Source organism: Acomys russatus, chromosome 1 (genome assembly GCF_903995435.1).
Source record: "Acomys russatus chromosome 1, mAcoRus1.1, whole genome shotgun sequence".
NCBI classification, from domain to species: Eukaryota; Metazoa; Chordata; class Mammalia; order Rodentia; family Muridae; genus Acomys; species Acomys russatus.
The window spans coordinates 100,693,353-100,714,511 of NC_067137.1; the positions used below are offsets into that span (position 1 = coordinate 100,693,353).

General features: G+C 43.4%; 1 protein-coding gene across 1 annotated transcript in view; it reads right to left on the minus strand.

Moving 5' to 3' along the window:
• Ston2 (stonin 2) overlaps nt 1-21,159 on the minus strand; it is a 148,797-nt gene that overhangs the window by 112,194 nt on the left and 15,444 nt on the right. The window contains 1 exon segment of the mRNA XM_051150146.1: nt 3,149-3,424. Within this exon segment, the coding sequence (XP_051006103.1) occupies nt 3,149-3,236 (88 nt within the window). The 5' untranslated portion in view covers nt 3,237-3,424.

Consider the following 21,159-nt stretch of genomic DNA (forward strand, 5'->3'; position numbering starts at 1 on the left):
CACTAGCCAGTGCATACTGTGTGCACACATGGAGGCTGGAAGTCAATAGCAGGAAGCCTTTCTCAATTGCTCGCTCCCTTCCTCAGCAGGGTCTTTCACTGAACCTGGAGCTCATCTGTTTGATAAGACTAGTTGGTCAGTAAGCCTGGGAGTCTGCCTGGCTCTATCTCAATCGTGTGCTGCTGGCTATTTTCCACAGGTACCGGAGACTGACTCTGGGCCAAGGCTTGCAGAGCTGGCATTTCATCAGCTAAGCCATCTCTCCGGCCCTTGTTCATTATCCTCAATCTCAGTTACCTATTCCCAGCTTGAGAGCCACAAACTCAAATGGCAACAGAGGTCAGGCAAGAAATATTCCTGGGTTGAATGGGGCAGATGAGAAGCAGTACAGGACAGTGGGGTCGATGGCTGAACAGTAGAGCTTCCTTCTGCACTAAAGAAATTCAAATTTCAGACTCTGTTCTGGACAAACTAGTTCTCTGCAGGCACTAGTTGCAAAACTCTTCCCAGATCCTCCCGAGGTCCCTATCCACCCAACTTCATGTTATTCTTTCTTATTCAAACAAACAGAAACAACAACAACAACAACAAACTGTGTGCACACACAGAGTCTATTTTATACTGGCCAACTACACCTGGGCATGGAGTGTGATTGATATAGTTAGGGAAAACTGATTTTCTCTTTTCCAGCAAGCATCCATTAGAAATGGCTTCTTGGCTAAGGGTGGGACTTTGTGTCCAGAAAGACAGAGAAAGAAAACTTGCCTTTGACAGTACAGCATACATATACACAAGGCTATCCATGTGCTGAAATTCACCAGCTACTTAGCAAACAGTGTCCATTTTACCATAAGAGACTTAGAATAACTTGTGAGGCTTGTTAACAGGAGCTTCTACCTGCTGAGCTAGCTTACTGACCCTTATGTGAAATCCTCTAAAACTCAAAGAAATAACATGAAAGTCCTTTTTTCAACCCTAAGATAATCATAGTGACTTGTACCCAATCAAAGCCTTCAGCACTGTCTAATTAAAAGGTGAGAGACATTAGTCAGCTTAAGTTTTTTAGTTTCCACATTAAAAACATAAAGAAAAATAGGAAAAACTCTCTCCCCCAAGGCCACACAAAGTTGGAAAGCTCACACTTTAACACTGAACAACGTCCCAGCGTGAGAAACTATTTTTAATAATGTCTCTCCAGTCAGTATGTTGACAATTTATAATTTCAATATGTGTTCAATATTAAGAAATCGCTAATGAGATACAACTTTGTGTGTACGTGTATGTCAGTGTTTGAGTGTGTGTTTGTGATGTGTGCACGTGTGTGTGAGCAGGTGAGATGTATGTGTGAAAGCCAGAGGAGCTCACTTAATACACTGCTCTATCACACTTTGCCTTATCCCCTGGAGACAGGTCTCTCGCTGGATCTGGTATTAGCCTGGTGGTCATTTAGCTGTGGCCATCTTCCTACTTAACACGCTCCATGGCACTGGCTTGTTGCACAGGTCCTGGCAATTTGAACTTAGGTCTCCGTGGTTGCACAGTGAGTGCTCTGACTGAGTAAGCTATCTTCCCAGGAGTCATGTCCCGAGTATTACATCTCTGTACATGACACTTTCAGCACATCTCGAGTCAGGCTCACCCCCATTTTAAAGCTATCCACTATCCACAAAGACATCACACTGGATGGTGTACATGTTGACTGCCATTTTCCATCTGTTCAGGTAAAAGTGAGGTGAGGTCAGCTGGTGCAGATGGAGTAGAAGTGAACCAACTGACACAGTGCTGCAAATGTCCCTGGATCTGTCTTGACTCTCATCTCTGAGTACTACTCTCCTAAAGGACACTATGGTCACTTCTACTATGACCCAGGATAACAATGCTAAGCTCCTTTCATGGACTAGGCAATCCCCTAGGCATTTTACATCTGCTGTCTGAGTGCTCACAAAAGTTTGAGACAGGCCTTATGATCATTCCCCTTCCATAGACAGTACAGGGATACAGGGAAAGGTTACACAGATCATTCTGGAACCTAGGCATGGCATCCATGACTGTAATCCCAGCACTTAGGAGGCAGAGGTAAGAGGGTCGCTGTGGAGTCAAGGCCAGCCTAGTCTACACAGTGAATTCCAGGACAGCCAAGATTATACTGTAAAAACTTGTCTTTAAAAAAATGACACAAAACCAACCAGGGAGTGTGGTGGCACATGCTGTTAGCCCCAACATTTGGGACCCAGAGTCAGGTGGATCTCTGAGTTCAAAGCCAGCCTAATCTACTGAGCAAATTCCAGGACAGCCAAGACTACACAGAGGAATTCCTGTCTTGAAAAACAAACAAACAAACAAACAAACAAACAAACCAGAACAACAACAACAAAAACGAACAGAACAGAAAAAAAAAAAAGCACTAGAAATATGTGGGTAAGAGCGCCTGCTCTGCAAGCACAAGGACATCAGTTCAAATCCTCAGTGCCTCGTAAAACTGAGGCAATAGCCACACATGCCTATAACCCCAGCATTAAGTAGAGACAAGCAGATCCTAGGGAGCTTACTGGTCAACCAGCCTAACTAAAGCAATAGACTTCTGTTTTGTGGTAGATTCTATCTCAAGACAACAAAGCAAATGATGATGACACTGGCCTAGCCTCCACAATGATGGGCATGGCATGTACATATGCCACACACCAGCCACCTCCCCCCACCCATAAATGTTCACGCAAGGACATACCATTCATCGGTGATGAAGACAAGGTTAGAGTTTTACAAGGTTAGAGTTTTGCAATCTGGCTCAGAACCTGTCTGTCATTTTTAACAATTACACTTTAAAAATTGAGAAAATCCAAATAGTGGGATGAGAGTAACCACCAAAAAGACCAACAGTAAGGCAATGAGCAATGAGAAGTTATGGGCCTTGGAAGAAACGAGCCTGTGCCCTTCATGCTGCCAGGGTTTTGGTGACGCCTTGGGCTAAGAAGATGCCCTTGTCTGGCTACTTGACGAAAGAATCCATGTGAACATCTGGTAAGGGACTGGAGAGCTTTTTCTTTTTTTCCTTTATTAGGATCCCACTTGCAAATAACCAAGAACCAGACTAAATCTTTTTTTTTCAGACTGAAATCTTGTCACTTTAAGAAATGCCAGTATTCCTTACCCTCTGAAGGGGTGGGGAACAATGGCTCTTCACTGAAGGAGACCCACTCTGACTGGTGGGTAGCGATGACATGGTCCAAGGTCGTCATGCTAAGAGGGTGCTGCTCATCTTCACACTGTTGACAACAAGTGGACCCCAGAAAGATGTCTGGGGTGAGCAGGACAGCACAGTGGGCTGGGGCCTACAGTCTGCCACAGAAGTCTCGTGAACGGCAGCACTTCAGAACGGGGACAGGATCAGTCCTCCTTGCCTTTGGTTAATCTGCCAGGCAGAGATCTGTTTAAATAAGAAAAGAAACTGAAATTGGTAAATGTTGTGTTATACTGATTCCACACAGGTCTAGGTCTTTAAACACCATGATGAGGTTTCAGGCCTCCTATTTCCCTTCTAAACACTCTCTGTTAACACCAAGATCCCTGGATAAAGATTTAGATGAGACCGCTAATTAACTACTCAGATTTTAGCAAGTAGATGCCCTACTTGTCCCCAGTCACTCTATTTCGGAAACACCGTTATCTGTAATGGGAGGCTATTGGTTATTATTAAGTATTAAAACTTGTTCAGAATGCTTTCTTTATTTTTACCCAGATGGTGAAATAAAAGCACGGGCCTTTCCATTAAACCAGAGCGCCTCCTTGCCTCAGGCAGGTAACTTTCTGTAACTCTGATTTGAATCTCTGGCAGAAATCCGGCAGCAGCCAGATGGCATCTCCAAGCACGAGTAACCAATCAAGAGAAAAACAAGACAATACTGTAGTCACCTCTTCTTCATTTAAGTAAGAGGCTGAAGACTATTTCCTCGACTGAAAAAAAGGCGAGTTAAATACATTTGAACTAGTCTAGAAATGCCAAATCTTTACTTGTATGGTAATTATGCTCTGTGGATGTTCAAGACTATTTAATTGGATTACAATTTTTTCGTGTTATTAATGTCTCTTCACAACTTGAACCTTGCTCTTCATCTTATGATGAATGAATAAAATGAGAATTAATGCAAAATTAATGTGCTTTTGCAAATGATCTACTGTCTTGAGCACTACTGTTCTTGCTAAGCAAATACACTACTCACATGGCTTCTAGAATGATGTAACACAGCCTCCACAGTGACAATCCAAGTTATACTTTGCTCTCAGTTTTGACTTTCAGTGAACAGTTTATATTGAGAGAAAAATCAGTATAGAAAACATTTAATAGTTTTGCCTTGTGTGGTAAGAAAAGTTTTAAAAAAATACTTCTTAAAGTAGCTGCTTATATTTATAATTCTCAGAAACCTAAGTTTTATGCCATTCTTTGCTTAAGTTGTCTGTGTGTTGTCTGTTGTTTGTTTGTTGGAGACAGTCTCACATGTCTGAGGCCATCCTTGCTATGTAGACAGAGATGGCCTTGAACTTCTGACCCTCTTGCCTCCACCTCCTGAGTGCTGAAACTAAAGGTACACAGCAGCATGGATAGCTTAGATCAGTGGTTTTCAATCTCTGGGTCATGAGCCTTTTGGGGGTCGAACGACCTTTTCACAGAATTGCATGTCAGATATTTATATTACCATTAATAACAATAGCAAAATCACAATTATAAAATAACAACAAAAATAATTTTATGGTGTTGGAGGGTCACCACCACATAAGGAATGATTATTAAATGGTCACAGCCTTAGAATGATTGTGAACTCACAACTTCCTACATGGTAAGTAAAAACTCTACCAACACAGTTACTTTCACAGCCCTTACCTTTTAGATGACTCGGTTAGGTGGGAATATAATTCTTTTATAGATTAAAAAAAATCTGAGCAGAGAGAAATTAGGTGACTTATTTAACACTAAATCATGCCCTACCATTTCTAAAATGCTTCTTTTAGGCTTTTAAGTAGAAAATTTCAGCTTCAGGTCAAACTTACACTTTTTTCCCATGGTGGCCTCCTATATAAAGAATGATCGAATAGAAACCACAACATCAGGTACTCTGGAAAAACCAAGCTGCGGGGTGACAGATCCAATCCCTGAGACAAGGTCCTCGAGTGCCACACCATTGTAATCTCTGAGTTACAGCCACAGAAAAGCAATACAGATTAGACTATCAGGAACATCAACTGCAATGGAGCTGTATTGACATTTCCTGAGAAACTCCCCATATGGAGATCTGCCAGAACACCCAGTGCACACAAAGGATGGAATGTCCAGAGTCTCCACTCCAAGGCCCTCCCCTGAGATCCTTACCAGACACAGGGCTGGTCATGTGCAAGCAGCCTGGAGAATGCTGCTGTCCTCAACCCGAGCTTCCCTCGAGCAAATCAGCCACAAACTCAAGGACTGGTTCCCACAAGTGGCAGCCTGTGAGCTTTTCTCTAAGCCCCGTCAACGTCAACACGAGTGTCACTCAATGTGGTAATGGCTGTGAGCCAAGATAAGACAGTAAACTCAAGAGTCAGATTCGTCTTCTCTGAAACAGCAGCTGGATGTGAAGCCGCACCCCCACTGTGCCTCTCAGAACGAAAGCCGCAATGCCAGGCATGTGCTGACACATGCTGTGTCACAGCTCAGTGGGGAAAACATCCTGCTTAGCTCACAATGATGAGCCCAGAAAAATCCATGGAGAAGTGAGGTTGCAGGGATGAACAAAGAGAAGGGAGAAGGAAGGAAAAGTGAAGGGTGCAGAAGACCCTAAGAACAGGTAGGCTTCTCTGGTGTGTGTGTGTGTGTGTGTGTGTGTGTGTGTGTGTGTGTGTGTGTGTGTGTGTGTGTGTGTGTATACACCATGTGGAGGCCAGAGGAGAACTTGCAGAAACCAGTTCTCTTCACTATGCGAGTTCCAGGTATTGCACATAGGGCCATCAGATCTAGTGGCAAGTGCCTTTACCTGCTGATGCACCTCTTGGCCCAATAGTTTATCTCTGTACACCAGCAATAATAAAACACACTTCATCATTCAAAGCACTCAGTGGGGTCATGAACACTAAGTGTTCCGCAGTGGGCACAATGAGCCCTCTGTAATAATGAGAAGGACAGGCTGCAGCTACTGAGCCTGATAAACTGCTAGCCTAGCATGTAGGAGGCCCTGGGCTCAAGCCCCACCACTGCATAAACTGAGCATGCCAGCATTCCGGGGTGGAGGCAGGAGGATCAGAAATTCAAGACTAGCCTGGGCTTACAAGGGGCCCTGTCTCCAAAAGAAGCAAAACGACAGTGACAATGCTAATAGCAGGTGTCCCTGTGGAGGGATTACCTCGTGCCAGACACCATTGCAAACCCTATGGAGATGTTAGTTGTCCTCATCACACTTGTTGCTCAGTATCTCACCCAAAGCGGTACAGCTTTGCGTGGAGACGTCTTTGGACTAGAGTACAGATTTATAAAGCTGTCCATCTGCCATTTACCCGGCCTCTCTCCAGTGATTTCCCCTTTCCCTCATTTAGAACAGGTCTCTCAGATGCTAAGTGGAGCTAAGTGCTTGCTTACAGGGCCCAGAGGCCCATTCGGCAACTTCCTTTTTTCAGTCCACAGCACATTCTGCCTGAGAAACCAAAACCATCACTCAGCAAGAATACATGACAGAGGAGCCTCCAAGGAGTCCTCTGCTCTTCATTAGTTTCTTCATCCCAGATCAGACGTGAGCCAAAGAAAGGCCAGCAACGCATATCACAGGAGACCTCCTAGCACGGCCCTGTGGCATGCATTCTAGGTGCTTGTCATGAGAAGCCCTACGCTAGTTAGTAGCTCAAAACCCACAGAGGAACCCAGATTGTGAGGCTCAGTTTAGGCTGGAGCTAGTTCCTCAGTAAAAAACCTCATCCGCCCCCGCCCCCCTTTTAACTGTGAATCATAAAGCGAGGCTTGGAGTCACCACGGATGAGCCGTGACTCACAGTCAGCAGCAAGATCGACTCGGAGACAAGAGGAATTCCACAGAAGCCTTTGGGTAGCTATTATACAGACACCTCTTTGTCGGCATCACTTAGGCCCTAAAACGTGGAGAAGGAGAACACACTTGGCTGACAGCATAGGAGTCATGAGTAGACCATCTTGGCTCTGTGCTCCTGGAAATGTGCCAGGCATCCTGTAAGATAGCAGCCCTCAAGCAGCCATAACTCAGGTGGCAGAGACAAGACAGAATAGCAAACACAAGTCTGGGAACAACTGCCTGCTGAAGGGCATGCAGGGGCGGTGTGATTGTCAGCCTCGGAGAGATCTCTGAGAGATGGAAAAGCAAGGGCCAGGGGTGCAGGCTGGATGGGTATGAAGGATGCTCTGGGGTCAGGAACACTAAAGGACGGCAAGACTGTTCTGAGGAGCTAGGCAGTGGTGACGCATGTCTTTAATCCCAGCACTCAGTAAGCAGAGGCCAGCCTGGTTCAGAGCAAGTTCCGGGTTAGCCAGGGTTATAGAGAAACCCTGTCTCAGAACAAAACAAACCAAAGACTGTTCTGGGAACAGAGGGATCAGTGTGAGTGAAGACAAATAGAGAGAGCTTGGTTATCTCTGGGCAGTCTGATGAGAATACAGGTGTGTGCCGGGGAAATGTGGAAGAGAAGGACCAAGGGACCTTAGCAGCTAAGGGGAAGGAAGATGCAAAACGAATAGCTGCTGAAGGTTTAGGAGTGAAGTGTGCCCTAAGGAGAGTAACATTGCCTACTGTGCTCAGCAGCAGCTTGAGGATGAGAGGTATCAGCTACAGCTGCATTTCTGATGCCCTACAGGCAAGGGGCTGACACCACCTGGAACTGGTGCTAGGCATATTGTGCTGGGTGCAAAAAATTCTGCACTTTAAGAGTGCACGGAAATACAAGAGACCAATAGCATCTTCACGTGGCTTACAGTCAACTTCAGAGATCTAGACAGTCACCTCTGTTCCCTAACCTATTCGGACGGCTCTATCTTGTGGAACTGCAGGGGTCGGGTAAGGGTCTAGAGATGACCAAGGCCTCACCTGTGTCTTCTGCTGGAACTGGCTGCTCTGAGCATCAGAGAAAAAGACAAAGCCATTTAGGAGTGGAACACAATGACTTACACTCTGCTTATCGGGCAGGGACAGGAGTGGTATCAGGTGCAGCGAGCAAGTCTGAAGAACCACTCTCTCTACTTTCACTGCTAAAGCCTGGCCAGCCCTCACAATCTCTCCTCTAGTTACTATGGTCTCCCTGGTTTTGACCTCAACCTGTGACTTATTACACAACCTACTATGCTAGATGCCAAAACCCTGCAAATGGCTATGCCACGGTTCTCCTTAAAGATCTCAACTGCTACTCACAGAATAAAGCGAGAGCGAGACATTCACAAAGGCTCCCTGAGAGCAGGGGCTGCCCGGCCTGCCTGGCTGCCGCCAGCTCCTGGCACAGAGTGCAGCCCCTTGTACCTGTCAGAAACTGGATAAATCCTGCAACTTCACGGCAGGCGTGCTGCGGCTGTACCCTCATCTCCTTTGCCACTGTCCCCCTAGGTGAACTCCGTCCTCCAGACAAACGGATATATTTTCTACGAAAGACTGTTTCTGTGCATACATACTCTGTTCTGTTTAGTCATTTGTTCATCTATTTATCTGTGTGACAAACCCCAAGCCTTCCCGTTGGGATATATTCCCCCTACGTTGTTATTTAATGGGCTCCTACTCATCTTTATCGCAAGTTTAATTCAGCCAGCATTAAGTCAGTGTTTCTCAGCCTTCCTAACGCTGTGACCCTTTAATACAGTTCCTCATGTTGTGGTGATCCTCAACAGGAGTGGTATTTTCATTGCTACTCCAAAGCCATAATTTTGCTACTGTTATGGATCATGATATAGATATCTGTGCTTTCCGATGATATTAGGTGACGCCTGTAAAAGGGTCTTTCATCTCTGAAGGGGTCACAACTCACAGGTTGAGAGCTGCTGCCCTAAGTGGTAACCACTCGTTTAAAAACACAGACAATGTGTTCTTTTGTTCATTTTTATATTCATTTTTAATGGGCATGTTTGTTGTGCTGTTGTTGTTTTTTATTTTGTTTTTTCCACCCAATATCCAAAATATCTTTCATTTTTTGAAAGAAAAAAAAATACTTTCTGTCCTCTTGTGAGGTGATCCAACCTTTGTCAGCAGACATTGGGATCTTGACAGAGTCCTGAATGGTACATGCACTTGAATGATGGACAAGTAGCATTGCAAGCAGTGGAAATTTGGTACAAGCCCAGTAGTAATAGCATCTTAATTCAGTAGTGAGAGTGCCAAACATGGCATCCTAATCAGAACCATAGCATTACCCCAGCTCTGCTCACTGCTGGTTAGGTCTTGTGATTCTTAACCTATTTTTCAAGCCAAGTCTGGCAGCTCTCTGACAATCCAATGACTTCTCTGATGTTTCCATAGACTCATTTCCTTCTTACATTAGCCAAGCTTAGTTTCTGTTGCTTCATTTAAGAACTCAGGCAATGTACCTATCCCCAACTTCCTGTCCCATTCCCTGTTATTCTGTGTGTTGACTCTGTTGTCACTATATTCATTTATCTAGTGGTAACAAAGGTGACTACTGTTGTGGTTTGCTGCCAACTAGCCTGAGAGTTTCTGAAGGAAAAGGGTTCTATCTTTCACGTCTCCAAAAGTTTTTTTTAGTACTTATTTTTTCCTTTTATTGAAAATAGATTTTTTTTCTGACATAATATATCCTGATTCCAGTTTCCCCTCCCTTTACTTTTTCCAGTTCCTCCCTACCTTCCCTCCTATACAGATCTACCCCTTTCTGTCTCTTATTAGAAAACAAACAGGCTTCTAGGGAATAATAATATTATATTATATATATAACTAATTATATATTATATTATATAATATAATTTAAAAACCTAACATATCAGAATAGGACCAAAAAAAAAAAAAGGAAAAGAGCCCAAGACAAGGCATAAGAAATAGAGATATATTTGTTTGCACAATCAAGAATTCCATAGTAGCACTAAACTGAAAGCTATAATATATACCCAAGGGACCTATAGGATTGACATAGAGATAGAGATAGAGAGATTGATTATATATATTTATATCATTTTAAAAATACCAAGAGCTCTGATATGACATTATGAGACAGGGAACCTCCAAAGATGCCACAGAGTTAATTTTCTGTTGGCCAACTACTGCTGGGCATGCAGCTTATGATTAAGAGTAGTTTGTTTAGCTGGGCAGTGGTGGTGCACACCTTTAATCCCAGCACTCAGGAGGCAGATCTCTGAGTTTGAGGCCAGCCTGGTTTACAGAGTGAGTTCCAAGACAGCCAAGGCTACACACAGAAACCCTGTCTAGAAAAACCAAAAAGAACAGTTTGGTTGCCCTGGTGTGACTGACTCCCTTGGAGGAAACTCAGTTTTCATTTGCAAGTGGTTATCAATTGTAGGTTGCCAACTGATCTGGGCTGGGAATGGGGCATGCGGCCACTTCTCCCCATCTGGCCCAGAGCCATGCAGATCATGTGTGTGTCACTCCAGTCTCTGTGAGTTCACATGTGTGTTGAGTCTACTGACTTAGACGAGCTTGTGTTCTTGCTGTCCTCCAGATGTCTTCAACTCTTAAAATAGGCCCTGATGTTTGTTGGGTAAATGTCTGAATGAATAAATATGTTTAGCCACATAGTAGGTTTAGTAGGTAGGCACTCAAAAATGTTTGAGATAGTAAATATTTTAGGAAGGACATTTAACATTAGCATAAGGCAGTATGTTTACTCACTTTTCTCGTTGTATATCTAATTAGTAATTTTACATTGTTGATTATTATAGAAATGATATCTTGATTAAGTAAAATATGTTGTTAAAATAAACTTACTCCTTAGAAAAGCTATTAAGAGGTAAAATAATACATATATAATTCATGCTATATTTGTGTTGGGCAGCATTGTTATAAGACAGAGGTTCTCAACCTGTGGGTTGTCCCCTATTGCCTGCCTTTTCACTAGACACAGATCTATTTTTTTCTTCAGTATCTTCTGCTTTGGTCTGAGTAGTTCTGGCAAGGAGTTGATTTTAATTACATATGCATGAATGTACTTTTAAAATATATTTCAAGGGGGCTGGAGAGATGGCTCAGAGGTTAAGAACACTCACTGTCTGTTCTTCCAAAGGTCCTGTGTACAATTCCCGGCAACCACATGGTGGCTCACAACTATCTATAATGAGATCTGGTACCCTCTTCTGGCATGCAGGCACACATGCGTGTGAATATTGTATAAATAATAAATAATTAAATCTTTTAAAAAATATATATTTCAAGATTTAAATTTTTTTATTTATCATTTGTTCAATTTATATCTCAATTGTAAGATTTTTTTAAATCTTCAGTTTTAAGCAACCGACTCTGAGAGTTCTTAGAACTCATGTGAAGTTTATGGAGTTTTTTGGATTTGTATGCCAGTTTGTTTATTAAATATGGAATAATTAAATCATAAGATCTTCAAATAAAAAGAACTGCCCTTTGTTCCATCTCTTATATTGGTCTGTCCTCAAATTCATGAGCTCTCTGTCTTCTTCACTGTCCATTAGGTGCATCCTGGGAGATTTCCATCACACTCAACTTTTCTGTTCTAGAATTTTTACTTCTCTTATTTCTCTGTTGAGATACTGAATATATTCACTCATCATAGAAATATTTTCTTTGGTTCTTTGGACATATTTAAAATGGATGCTTAAAGACTTTGTAAAACTGAACATCTGAGGGATTTAGGAGTAGGTTCTTTTGACCATGTTTTTCCTTGAACATGGATAATAGTTTTATAGTTCTTTGTATATTAATAATTGATGATCCAGGCATTCTGGATTTGAGATTCCTCTGAGGAGTGTGAACTTTTCTTCTGACTCACACTCTGATTTCTGGCTTCCCCATCCTGCTTACAGTCTGTGCAGGCATGGGATGTCACTTCATTGGGTGAACTTGTCTCTTAAGTTCCTCTAGTTGCCCTATGACTTGACTTCCAAGTTCTGTCTCCAATGAAGACCTTACAAGATTCATCTCTAGTCTTGGTTGCATGAGTGCGAGCGTAAAGTGCAAACCAGGCTTTCAAGCAGTAGTTGAAAACCTATAGCCACAGCTAAAGCATGGCCTCTCCTCTCTTCTTGGAAAATAAGGTTACACAGGCACATTGGCGCATCTCTTAGTTTATATTGTCTACGGCTGGTTTTGCTCTAGACAGCTGAACAATTGACATAGATATTGTCTAGCTCACAGACTTAAAGTAATTACTGGTTAATAATTATAAATAGATGAATAATTACTAGAGCATGGTCTTTCCCCAAGGCTTTCTGCATCTTGGCTAGATCCTTGGGATAGTAATAATGTGTTAGCAAGGCCTTTTTACTGAGACTGAGATGGACCAGCAAGGCCCCTTGGTATTGACTGCTAGTGGTCTTTATGGCTTTCTTGGCTCTAGAACAGCATCTTTAGGAAGCTTTATATGGATTCAGTCAGTGGATATGCACTCCAATCCTACTAAAGATTCTCTGAGTTTCCTCCAACAGGCTTCTGCTTCCCCTCCCCCTCCCCAGACAAGTCCTCATCTCCTGTCTGACTATGGTGTCACTTCTAAAGGTTTGTGTGCTGGAATCTTGATGTTCTCAGGACAGTGCTGAGGAGATAGAAACTTTAAGAGGTGAAGCCTAGAGAAGACAAATTAGGTCAGAAAGGCTCTATACTCACGAACAGACTAATGGCATCTCAGAAGGGCAGCCTGTTATAAACTACAGCTGCATCATGCCTGATTCCCCTGTGTGCACGGCTACTTCCCGTTCAGCGTTTCCATCACGCCATGGCACAGACATATGGATCCTTCCCGGGATGTTGGCGCCATGCTGTTTGAACCTTCCAAGCGCTAGAACCACAAGCCAAATAAACCTCTCTTCTTTCCACATCATCTTGCATCAGGTATTTTGTTACAGCAACACCAAACATGGCAGGGCAAGCTCCGTCCTGCAGAGTCTAGCTGCTGAAATCGCTCCAAGTCCTGATCTCACAGGAGTACTGTGATCAGCTTAAATACCTGGCAGTCAGGAAACTCTTGGTGGAATTTGCCTCCTGAGTTTTCCTTACCCCTGGAAGGAAATCTTGTGTGGCATCTTGAGAAATGTCTGAAAACGGTTGTCATGTTGTGGTTAATTATTGCTGAAGGGCCAGTTACAGCTAGCATTTGGAGCCCTTCCATCCAACATTCTTTCCTGGCTTGTGATCATTTGGGTTTTGTTTGTTTGTTTGTTTAGTTCATTGTTTTGTTTTGTTTTGTTTTTATAAAGATGTTACCTCAAGTTATCTAAAGGTAATTTAATAATACCTCATATCTGGAAAAATACTTGGGAATGAGTTTGAAGTTTCCCTGAACTCTTATAACTCATGAGAAGTAAAGAAGAGTCTTAGGCCGCTGTCTGGTAATTCTCTCCAGAGATGAAGCAATGTTTTATTCTTAAGTCATATTTTCAGATTGCTTGACTGTATGGTTTTGTTTTGTTTTGTTTTGTTCTTTGAAATCTTTTTTTGTGGCTGTGCTATCCAACAGTACCATGGTCCCACATTCAGAGTCAAAGATCAAAGTCAAACGTGGCTTGAAAAACAGGTTTGGCATTGCCTCTGGTCTCTGGCTCATTACTGAGTCAGTGACCCCGAATGGTCGGCATCCCAAGCACTGAGCAGTGTGTCGTGGAATTATGCGGCCTAACACAGCCTTACAGAGTGCTTTCTAGTCTCAGGTAATATCTTACTGGTTTCTCACTTTCAGAACAAAAACACTAATATTTTGCTGTGTAAAGACAGGTAGTTTGTGTGGATAACTTGCTCTCATCTGTGTCTTTAAGCTGTGATCCATCACTATAGATATTCTAACACAATATGGTCTTGTAGTCTCTAGGAAGCTTCTCAGTCCCTCCTGGTGGCCATAGTTCTCATATATAAATAACTTTATGAATGCTCCATAATACAAATAGCACCATAGATTGCTTCCATTCCTTCATGCTATTTTAGAGTTTTCATTGTTGAGGATCTATCTCTATCTATCTATCTATCTATCTATCTATCTATCTATCTATCTATCTATTTATCTATGGGCCTATACTTTAGACCTCCATGTATTTGTATAGTAACTCTGAGATAACTGAAACAGGTATTTTTCTCAGTTGATATACAAAGGAACTGGCTCAGTTGGAGATGAGTTCAAGGTCACAACCAAATTAGGACAGGGCCACAAGTCTCTAAGCTCTGCACCCCATACAATACCATACTCAGCCTTGGGGGAAACAGGGACAACACTATTAGCGGTGTTCAAACAACCACTTCCTCTCATCTCCCAGCACCGAGGATGGCTTCACTGTCCATCTAAGTCGGGCACAATTCCTATTCTTGTATTTGCAGCCTCCTTGGACCTTGGTTTAACTGTCTCATCAAGTTCTGACCGATCTGACTTAAATGGAGATATGGTGAGTTATGTGGTTCTGGGAAGTATTTTCTTATCTTTGTTTTGCTCTCTCTGGGAAGAAGACAGATATTGTTAAGGTAACTACAATCCTTCTTATTTGACTATTCCCTTTGGGAAAATGGCAATGGCTGTGATCATATGAAGAAGAGGTTAGGAGGGTCATAATCATTGGCCCTCACACCACCAAGCCACTGTACCAGTATCCTATTTATTGCTATGTGGAAAAATCTTTATTTTTGTTTATGTTATTATAACTAGGTTTTCTGATGTGTACAGATAGATGAATGTGATCTAGCTGATTTTTTTCAAAGAGAAATAAATGGTGGAGAACAGCGTGCTGAGAAGATCCCCAGGATCCCTACACCATGGCTTAGTCCCATGGTTCTGTTTCTCCTGTGGTCACTGTCTGGCAAAATGTATGTTAAGGATACTATTAAGTTTACTATTCAGTGGGCCTTGACAAGTAGATATTACACAAGTGAGCGAGCCCATCCTAACTGATGAGCCCTTAAACAGAGGCTACCATCACATAACTACAAGAGCAGCATTCTGCCACAGGCAAAGCCTTAGGGGCCCCCGAGTCCTGGTGAGCACCCTACCTGCCACCCCATTTACCCCGTAAGCAGAGAGCCCACCCAGCTACGCAGAGGTGGGGCCTCAGGAACAGTAAGCAGAGGCTCTTTACATCTCTCATGAGCACTTTGTTGTGAGTCATCAGAAGATGGTTACGTAAATTGGCAAGACTTCTGGTTTCAATTAGTTTAAAAAATTACAATTTTTTTAAAATGGAAAAAGGAGTCAGTCTAGAGCTTAAAAAACTTGAAACCATAACCTCTTTTTAGTAATATCCCAGTATACATAAGGGACAGAACCACAACTAAAAATCAACCTTCGTTGCAACCACAGAACCCAGTAAATCAAAAAAGAAAAAAAAATCAAAACAAAATTATGCATGCAGCATTTGGAGCACATTACAAGGATAGTCTCTGTCCAGAAAATTAATTTTTTTTTTCTGCCTCACTTTTTAAGCTCACAGGGACATTAGCTTGCCTTTTTGGGGCCATACTGCAAAGCCATCATTTTAGTACAAAAGCTTAGGAAGCAATTTGAGCTACCATCAGGAGGCCAGTGAACCATCCGTGGTTTCCTGGAGCTGAAATGATCAACTCCTGCCAAGGCGTTCTTCCTACCAGTGAGGGATGCTGAACAGCCTTTTGGCACAGCCTGAAGTGGGATGAAGGAAGAGTGAACAGATAGGAGTGGACAGAAGGTAAGAGTCAGGGGTGGCACCATGGCAAAGACTCACAGGGGTCTGCTTGAGGACTTCATGTGTGATAGAGTCATCGACTGCAGCTGGGAGAAAAGACTTAGGAAAATAAGCTTGGTTTTTTTTTTTTCTCTCTCTCTTTTCCTTCCCTTCCTTTGCCTCCACCTCCCTTTTCTTTCTTTCTTTTTCTTTCATTCTTTTATTTTTTCTTTCTTTCTTTTTTTTTTTTATATAAACCAAGTATCTTCTAGAATTGTCCTGTCTTCCTGCCATAGCCTCCCAAGTGCCAGGAGTTTGGGTGAACCCCACCACAGCCAGCTGAGCATTTCTTCTAACGTGTGATACTCTTAGGTATGTTACAGATGTTTATTACATATCCCAAAGAGCTGTCTACTAGGTGCTTAGAGCTAAGAGCTGGAGGATCAAGTCGGGAAGTCAGCATCATACAGAAAGGATCAGGTCACTGAGAGAGAGGCCATAGCAAAAGAAGAGAAATGGCCCATGCTTCTCCATGCCCAGCGCAGTTGGGACGCAGCACTGCAGGGCTCCATCCCTGTCAGGAGCCAGATTCCAACCCACCTGAAACCCATGAGTAGCCCTGGCAGTGGATTCCTGTGGCATTCTGTCCTTCAACGAAAGGGTGTCCAGGAGCCAAAAGGCTTTGGGCACTCTATATCTAGGTAACAGGAGTTTAAAATAGAGCTTTTTCTCAAAGAAATTCCTTGACTAAAACACACAAACACACTGCCAAGGAATTTAGTCAGCACAGGAGGAAAATCTGTCAACTGGTGACTGCCACGGGGGTGGGGGGGGGAGGAATGAGTAGATGCCAGGCAAGTCCTAACAAGACCAGGGGCCTCTTGAAAACACAGGTAATTTCAAAATTCGGTATAGTTATTAAATCAGTTAATGTGGGAGGGTGCCTGGTGGACTGCTTTCTATAAAAAGCAAGGTCCTTACACTGAGTTTCTTGAGGGGCTTTGCCTCTGGTAATAATTCAGGTGCTGCTGAGGCTTCCTGGGGCCATGAATCCTCCTCTGGTGCTGTGATAGGCAGAGGCTCAGGGAAGGGCATCCTTGCTGCCACTGACGCTAAGGCCTGTCTCTCAAGCATTAGTCATAGCCAGCCTCACTGCTGTCACCCCACAGCCGATGGGGTCCATGAGGTCCCTCACTACCTGTGCTCTTCTCATCCACCTTGAAAGATGATACTGTTATTAATGTCAGCATTTGAGAGATGACAAGGGTGAAGCCAGACGGGCCAGATGTCTTACTCAAGTTCAGGTAGTGTGGGGATTCCCACCCCAAACCCTTTCAACTTTAGAGGCAATTCACAAAGTTATCTATTTAGCCATCGTGGATTGCGAGCCTTTCTAAATTCTGACACTACGGTAGATGGTGGAGATATAGAAACAAATACTGCAGACTCTAGAAATGCCAGTTAGCCAATGGCTTCATCCCATGAAGGGCATCTAATATCACAGTGAAAGGGCATCAGTCAGATACTCTGTAACTTTAAGTGCATGTCCCAATACCAGACCACTGTTCAGGGAGAGCTAAATAAGTATCTTTTGTAATACACACAGTTACTGTGTGCCTAGCAAAATTGTGTAACATCATGGGTTCTAGCTACAGGCATAAATATTCAAGGATTTCATTTGGAGAAATGGAAAGGTACAGAAAAGAGAATTTTCTCGTCCTGCCTTAGAATCTTTGTGTTTTTAATACACTGGGGAGTCTCAGGAAAGCCAAGCACATAGCTCTCTTCACCCCTTTGAGAAGCCTTGAGCTCAGTGGTGATGTACGGTGGCGTGGAGGATGACCACAGGTCTCAGAGCCGGGAATACGGGAGGGATCAGTGTAGACCTCTATCTGACCTAGGTCTCAGAACGAATGGTAATTCAGAGCACAGGCCTTTCAGGCTGGCCAGCCAAGTTCCTCATTGTGAGTAGCATCAGGGAATGTCTCCCGGGACCTCCAAGCCGCTTTCCTCTGACAACAGTAAGAATCTTTCCTCAAAGGTTCCTGTGAGATGAAAATAGATGCTGTGTCCAAGACCTAGTGAAGTTAAGAACAAATGCTCTGCAGATGGCATCAATCACTATGGATGTTTCAATTAATCAAGGGTGAGTAGGAGCTATGTTGGGGGGAGGACAAACCCGATGACCTAACTCTTGTGGTAAAGGCATTTCAGGAACTGAAAGTGGAAGATAGGGGGAGACCTTACAACTTGGTGTGGTGGGATGGAGTCCTGGTGAGAGTTTCAAGAGGAAACAGCTGGCGAGCGTGATCTGCAGCTCTGGAAATAAGTGCGGGATGTGAAGCAGGGTTGTCAGCAGTTACACAGGCAGTGAGCCCTACCCAGCCTACCAGCAGCCCCTCGGCGTTCCCGTGTCCCTCGGGGACCTCCACACAGGTAAACCAGATCCCTGACTACGTGCATTAAAAATTATTGCAGGTCAAGCCAAAGAGAAACAAATAGGGGAGGAATACATGATCCCAAGACTTGCGTGCTGCCTCTTAAGGTGGTCAATCTCCCTCCCTCCCTCCCTCCCTCCCTCCCTTCCTTCTTTCCTTCTCTCTCTCTCTCTCTCTGTTTTGTTTTGTGTTTTCCCACCCAATTTTGGAGAAGGTCTTACTATGCAGACTGAGCCACCACACTCAGCAAGAGGATCGTCAATCATAAGTGTCTTCACAACCGTTAATCTGGGCTCTTGTGGCTTTCCAAGTCACTGGTCTCAAAGGGTGTAATTGGTAACAAGCTTTAATGATTAAGCGAAGTTGAAAATGTAAGGTAAGGCTGAGAAGTTATAAAATGTGTAACTTCATTTTTCTCAAAGGCTGTCCTTTGCAAATGCAATTGTAAGGCGTTTTTTGTTGTTGTTGTTTTGTTTTTTGTTTTTTTGGGGGGTTTTTTTTAGTACGATGCTTAGACTTATGGATGAGAGGGGAGCCGACATGGCAATACATAAGCTTACCCACATCCTGGCTCTAGTAAACGCAGTTGCTGTTTTTTATTCTCTTGTTTGCCAGGTCTTTGGAAAAAACACACTATCTTTGTAGGCAATTTTGGTTGCATAGGTTGTGCGGAAGTTTTCTGGTTCTGGGGCAACATGAAAGACAAACTGGATCTCAGGGTCAGTGACCTCTTTCCTTTCTCATGTTCCTTCATATACCCTAATGCATATACCCATATGCAGCTAATTCTGCAGCTCCATGTACACGGTCCTATGTGAGCAGTGGCCATAGAGTGTGAGCTGCATAGGCTGTGCAGCTGAGGCGACCATAGCTGTGCAGCTGAAGGAACCAAACTGCCACAGGATCAGCCTAGGCGTGCCATAGCTGCTGAGTGCCACTCACCCACTTCAGACAACAGTGGGCATCAGTGTGACCACAGGTCTCGCCAACCTCTATGCAGCATGCGAATCATATCTAAAGACATGCAGTTGGGACATGAGAGTGTGCAGGTATCTTAACTGAACTGTGCTTCTGCGAAAACATGGGTTTTGCAGTTTGGAAGCTCCCTCCAACACTTTCTATACCAAGATAAACACGAGCTCGAAGAAAACAGCTCCAGGCAACACATCTCAAACTGGTCCAGATAGCAAAGTTAGCCCAATGCACCCTTGTCAGGAAAAGCACACAACTTTCTTTCTCTTGTGTCCAGGACAGACTGAAAAGCTATTTCTCCATCCTCCTTTCTTTGTAGAAATAGAACTTCTGCCTAAGTCGGCATGTGCATGCCCCCCACCCATCATTTTCTCTGACATCTGCCTTCAGCACCACAGAACGTGTTCCCAGCATTCCACCCCTTGTTGCATGACCGTGGACAATGGAATCCATGTCCACAACAGGAAATGTGTCCTTTTATCTGAATGCTACCCTGGAGATGTGTGGCCAAGAAGCCCTGCACAGCACACACCGCTTACCACACAAACATCCACATGTTAGAAAAAGCAGGGAAATGCTGACCGTTAGGAGATGATAAAAGCAGAGAAACCACGTAGAGGCACAGGGAATCCCCTGGGTCATTCTTCACTCAACAGAGTAAAAGGAACCGTGATAGGAAAGGGCAGTTAAGCATGGTGATTAGGGACTGCTAATGCCATTAGCAGCTGAACAGAGTACAGAGAACACCCCAGAACATCTCCTAAGAAGCCAGGGGTGGTTCGATACAGAGTGTGGTTAATTAGAGGTGGAGGTGGGAAATTAGTTTTATCTGGCATATGCTGAGATTCAAGATTTAAAAGAAAAGGGTGGTTACAGGAAAGATGAGGAAAATGAGGTGGGGGTGGGGTAAAAGATTTTACACTCATCCAGGGCAGACGATGTATGTATGAGTCAGAAAGAGCAAGCTCTCTGTCAGTACAGGAAGTAAAGAGATAGAAGCTGTCTGACCCCTGGAGCAGTTCTACACATGGGAGGGAGACTCAGAAAGGAAAAAGGGGGCCTGGAGTGACAGATCTGAGAAATCAAGAAAAAACCAAGAATCATTCAAGGGGTCATGGAGGCAAGAGAGAATTTTCCAGAAAAAAAAAAAAAAAACACAGACTTTTCTAGTAAACGTCACAGAGGAACAGAATGGGGCTGGATGGTCACTAGTGACTCTTCAGAGGTTAGCTAGAGTGTCTACTCCATGAGGAATAGAGTGGTCCGTGCACCAGTGCAGGTCACACTGAAGCAGAGAGAGTAGCCAGAACTGTGCAAGGGTAGAACACCTTAGCTGGAAATGCAATTATAAAAGTTAAAAATAACTACAGTCTAAAGACTCTTTTAGGTTAAATTTATTTATTTATTCATTCATTGATTTATTGTGCTACAGTGCACATCTGGAGATGAGAGGATAACTTGTGGGTGTCCAGTCTCTCTTTCCACCATGAGGGACCCAGGGATCAAACTCATGAGATTTGGCTTGGTGGCAAGCACCTTTACCTGCTGAGGCATCTTGTCAGCCCTAAAGTTTAGTGCCTCTTAATATAATTCTACAGAAGAAATGAAATCGCCAGGTTACACTGTTGATTTGATTACATGCCTCCAAAGAGGAAGGATTCTCCATTTACCTGGCAGGAGCAAACTGGAGCCCACCTGAGGTGAGGACCAAGAGCCTACTTCCTGGGATCTTCTCAGCCACAGCAAAGTGAAAATCCTTTCTGCTCCAACCCCAAAACATATTTAAGGTTGATATCAGCCTTTTTGTACAGATTATGAATTCACCCTGTTCCCCTTTTTGGCTGCTATCAGGATGTAAAGTCAATAAATTAATTAATTAATGGGAAAAAAAAATCCACTCATTAAGCAAGATTAAAACCAGGCCTCTGACTTTCGTTCCTTAGGAAAAAACAATTCCAAA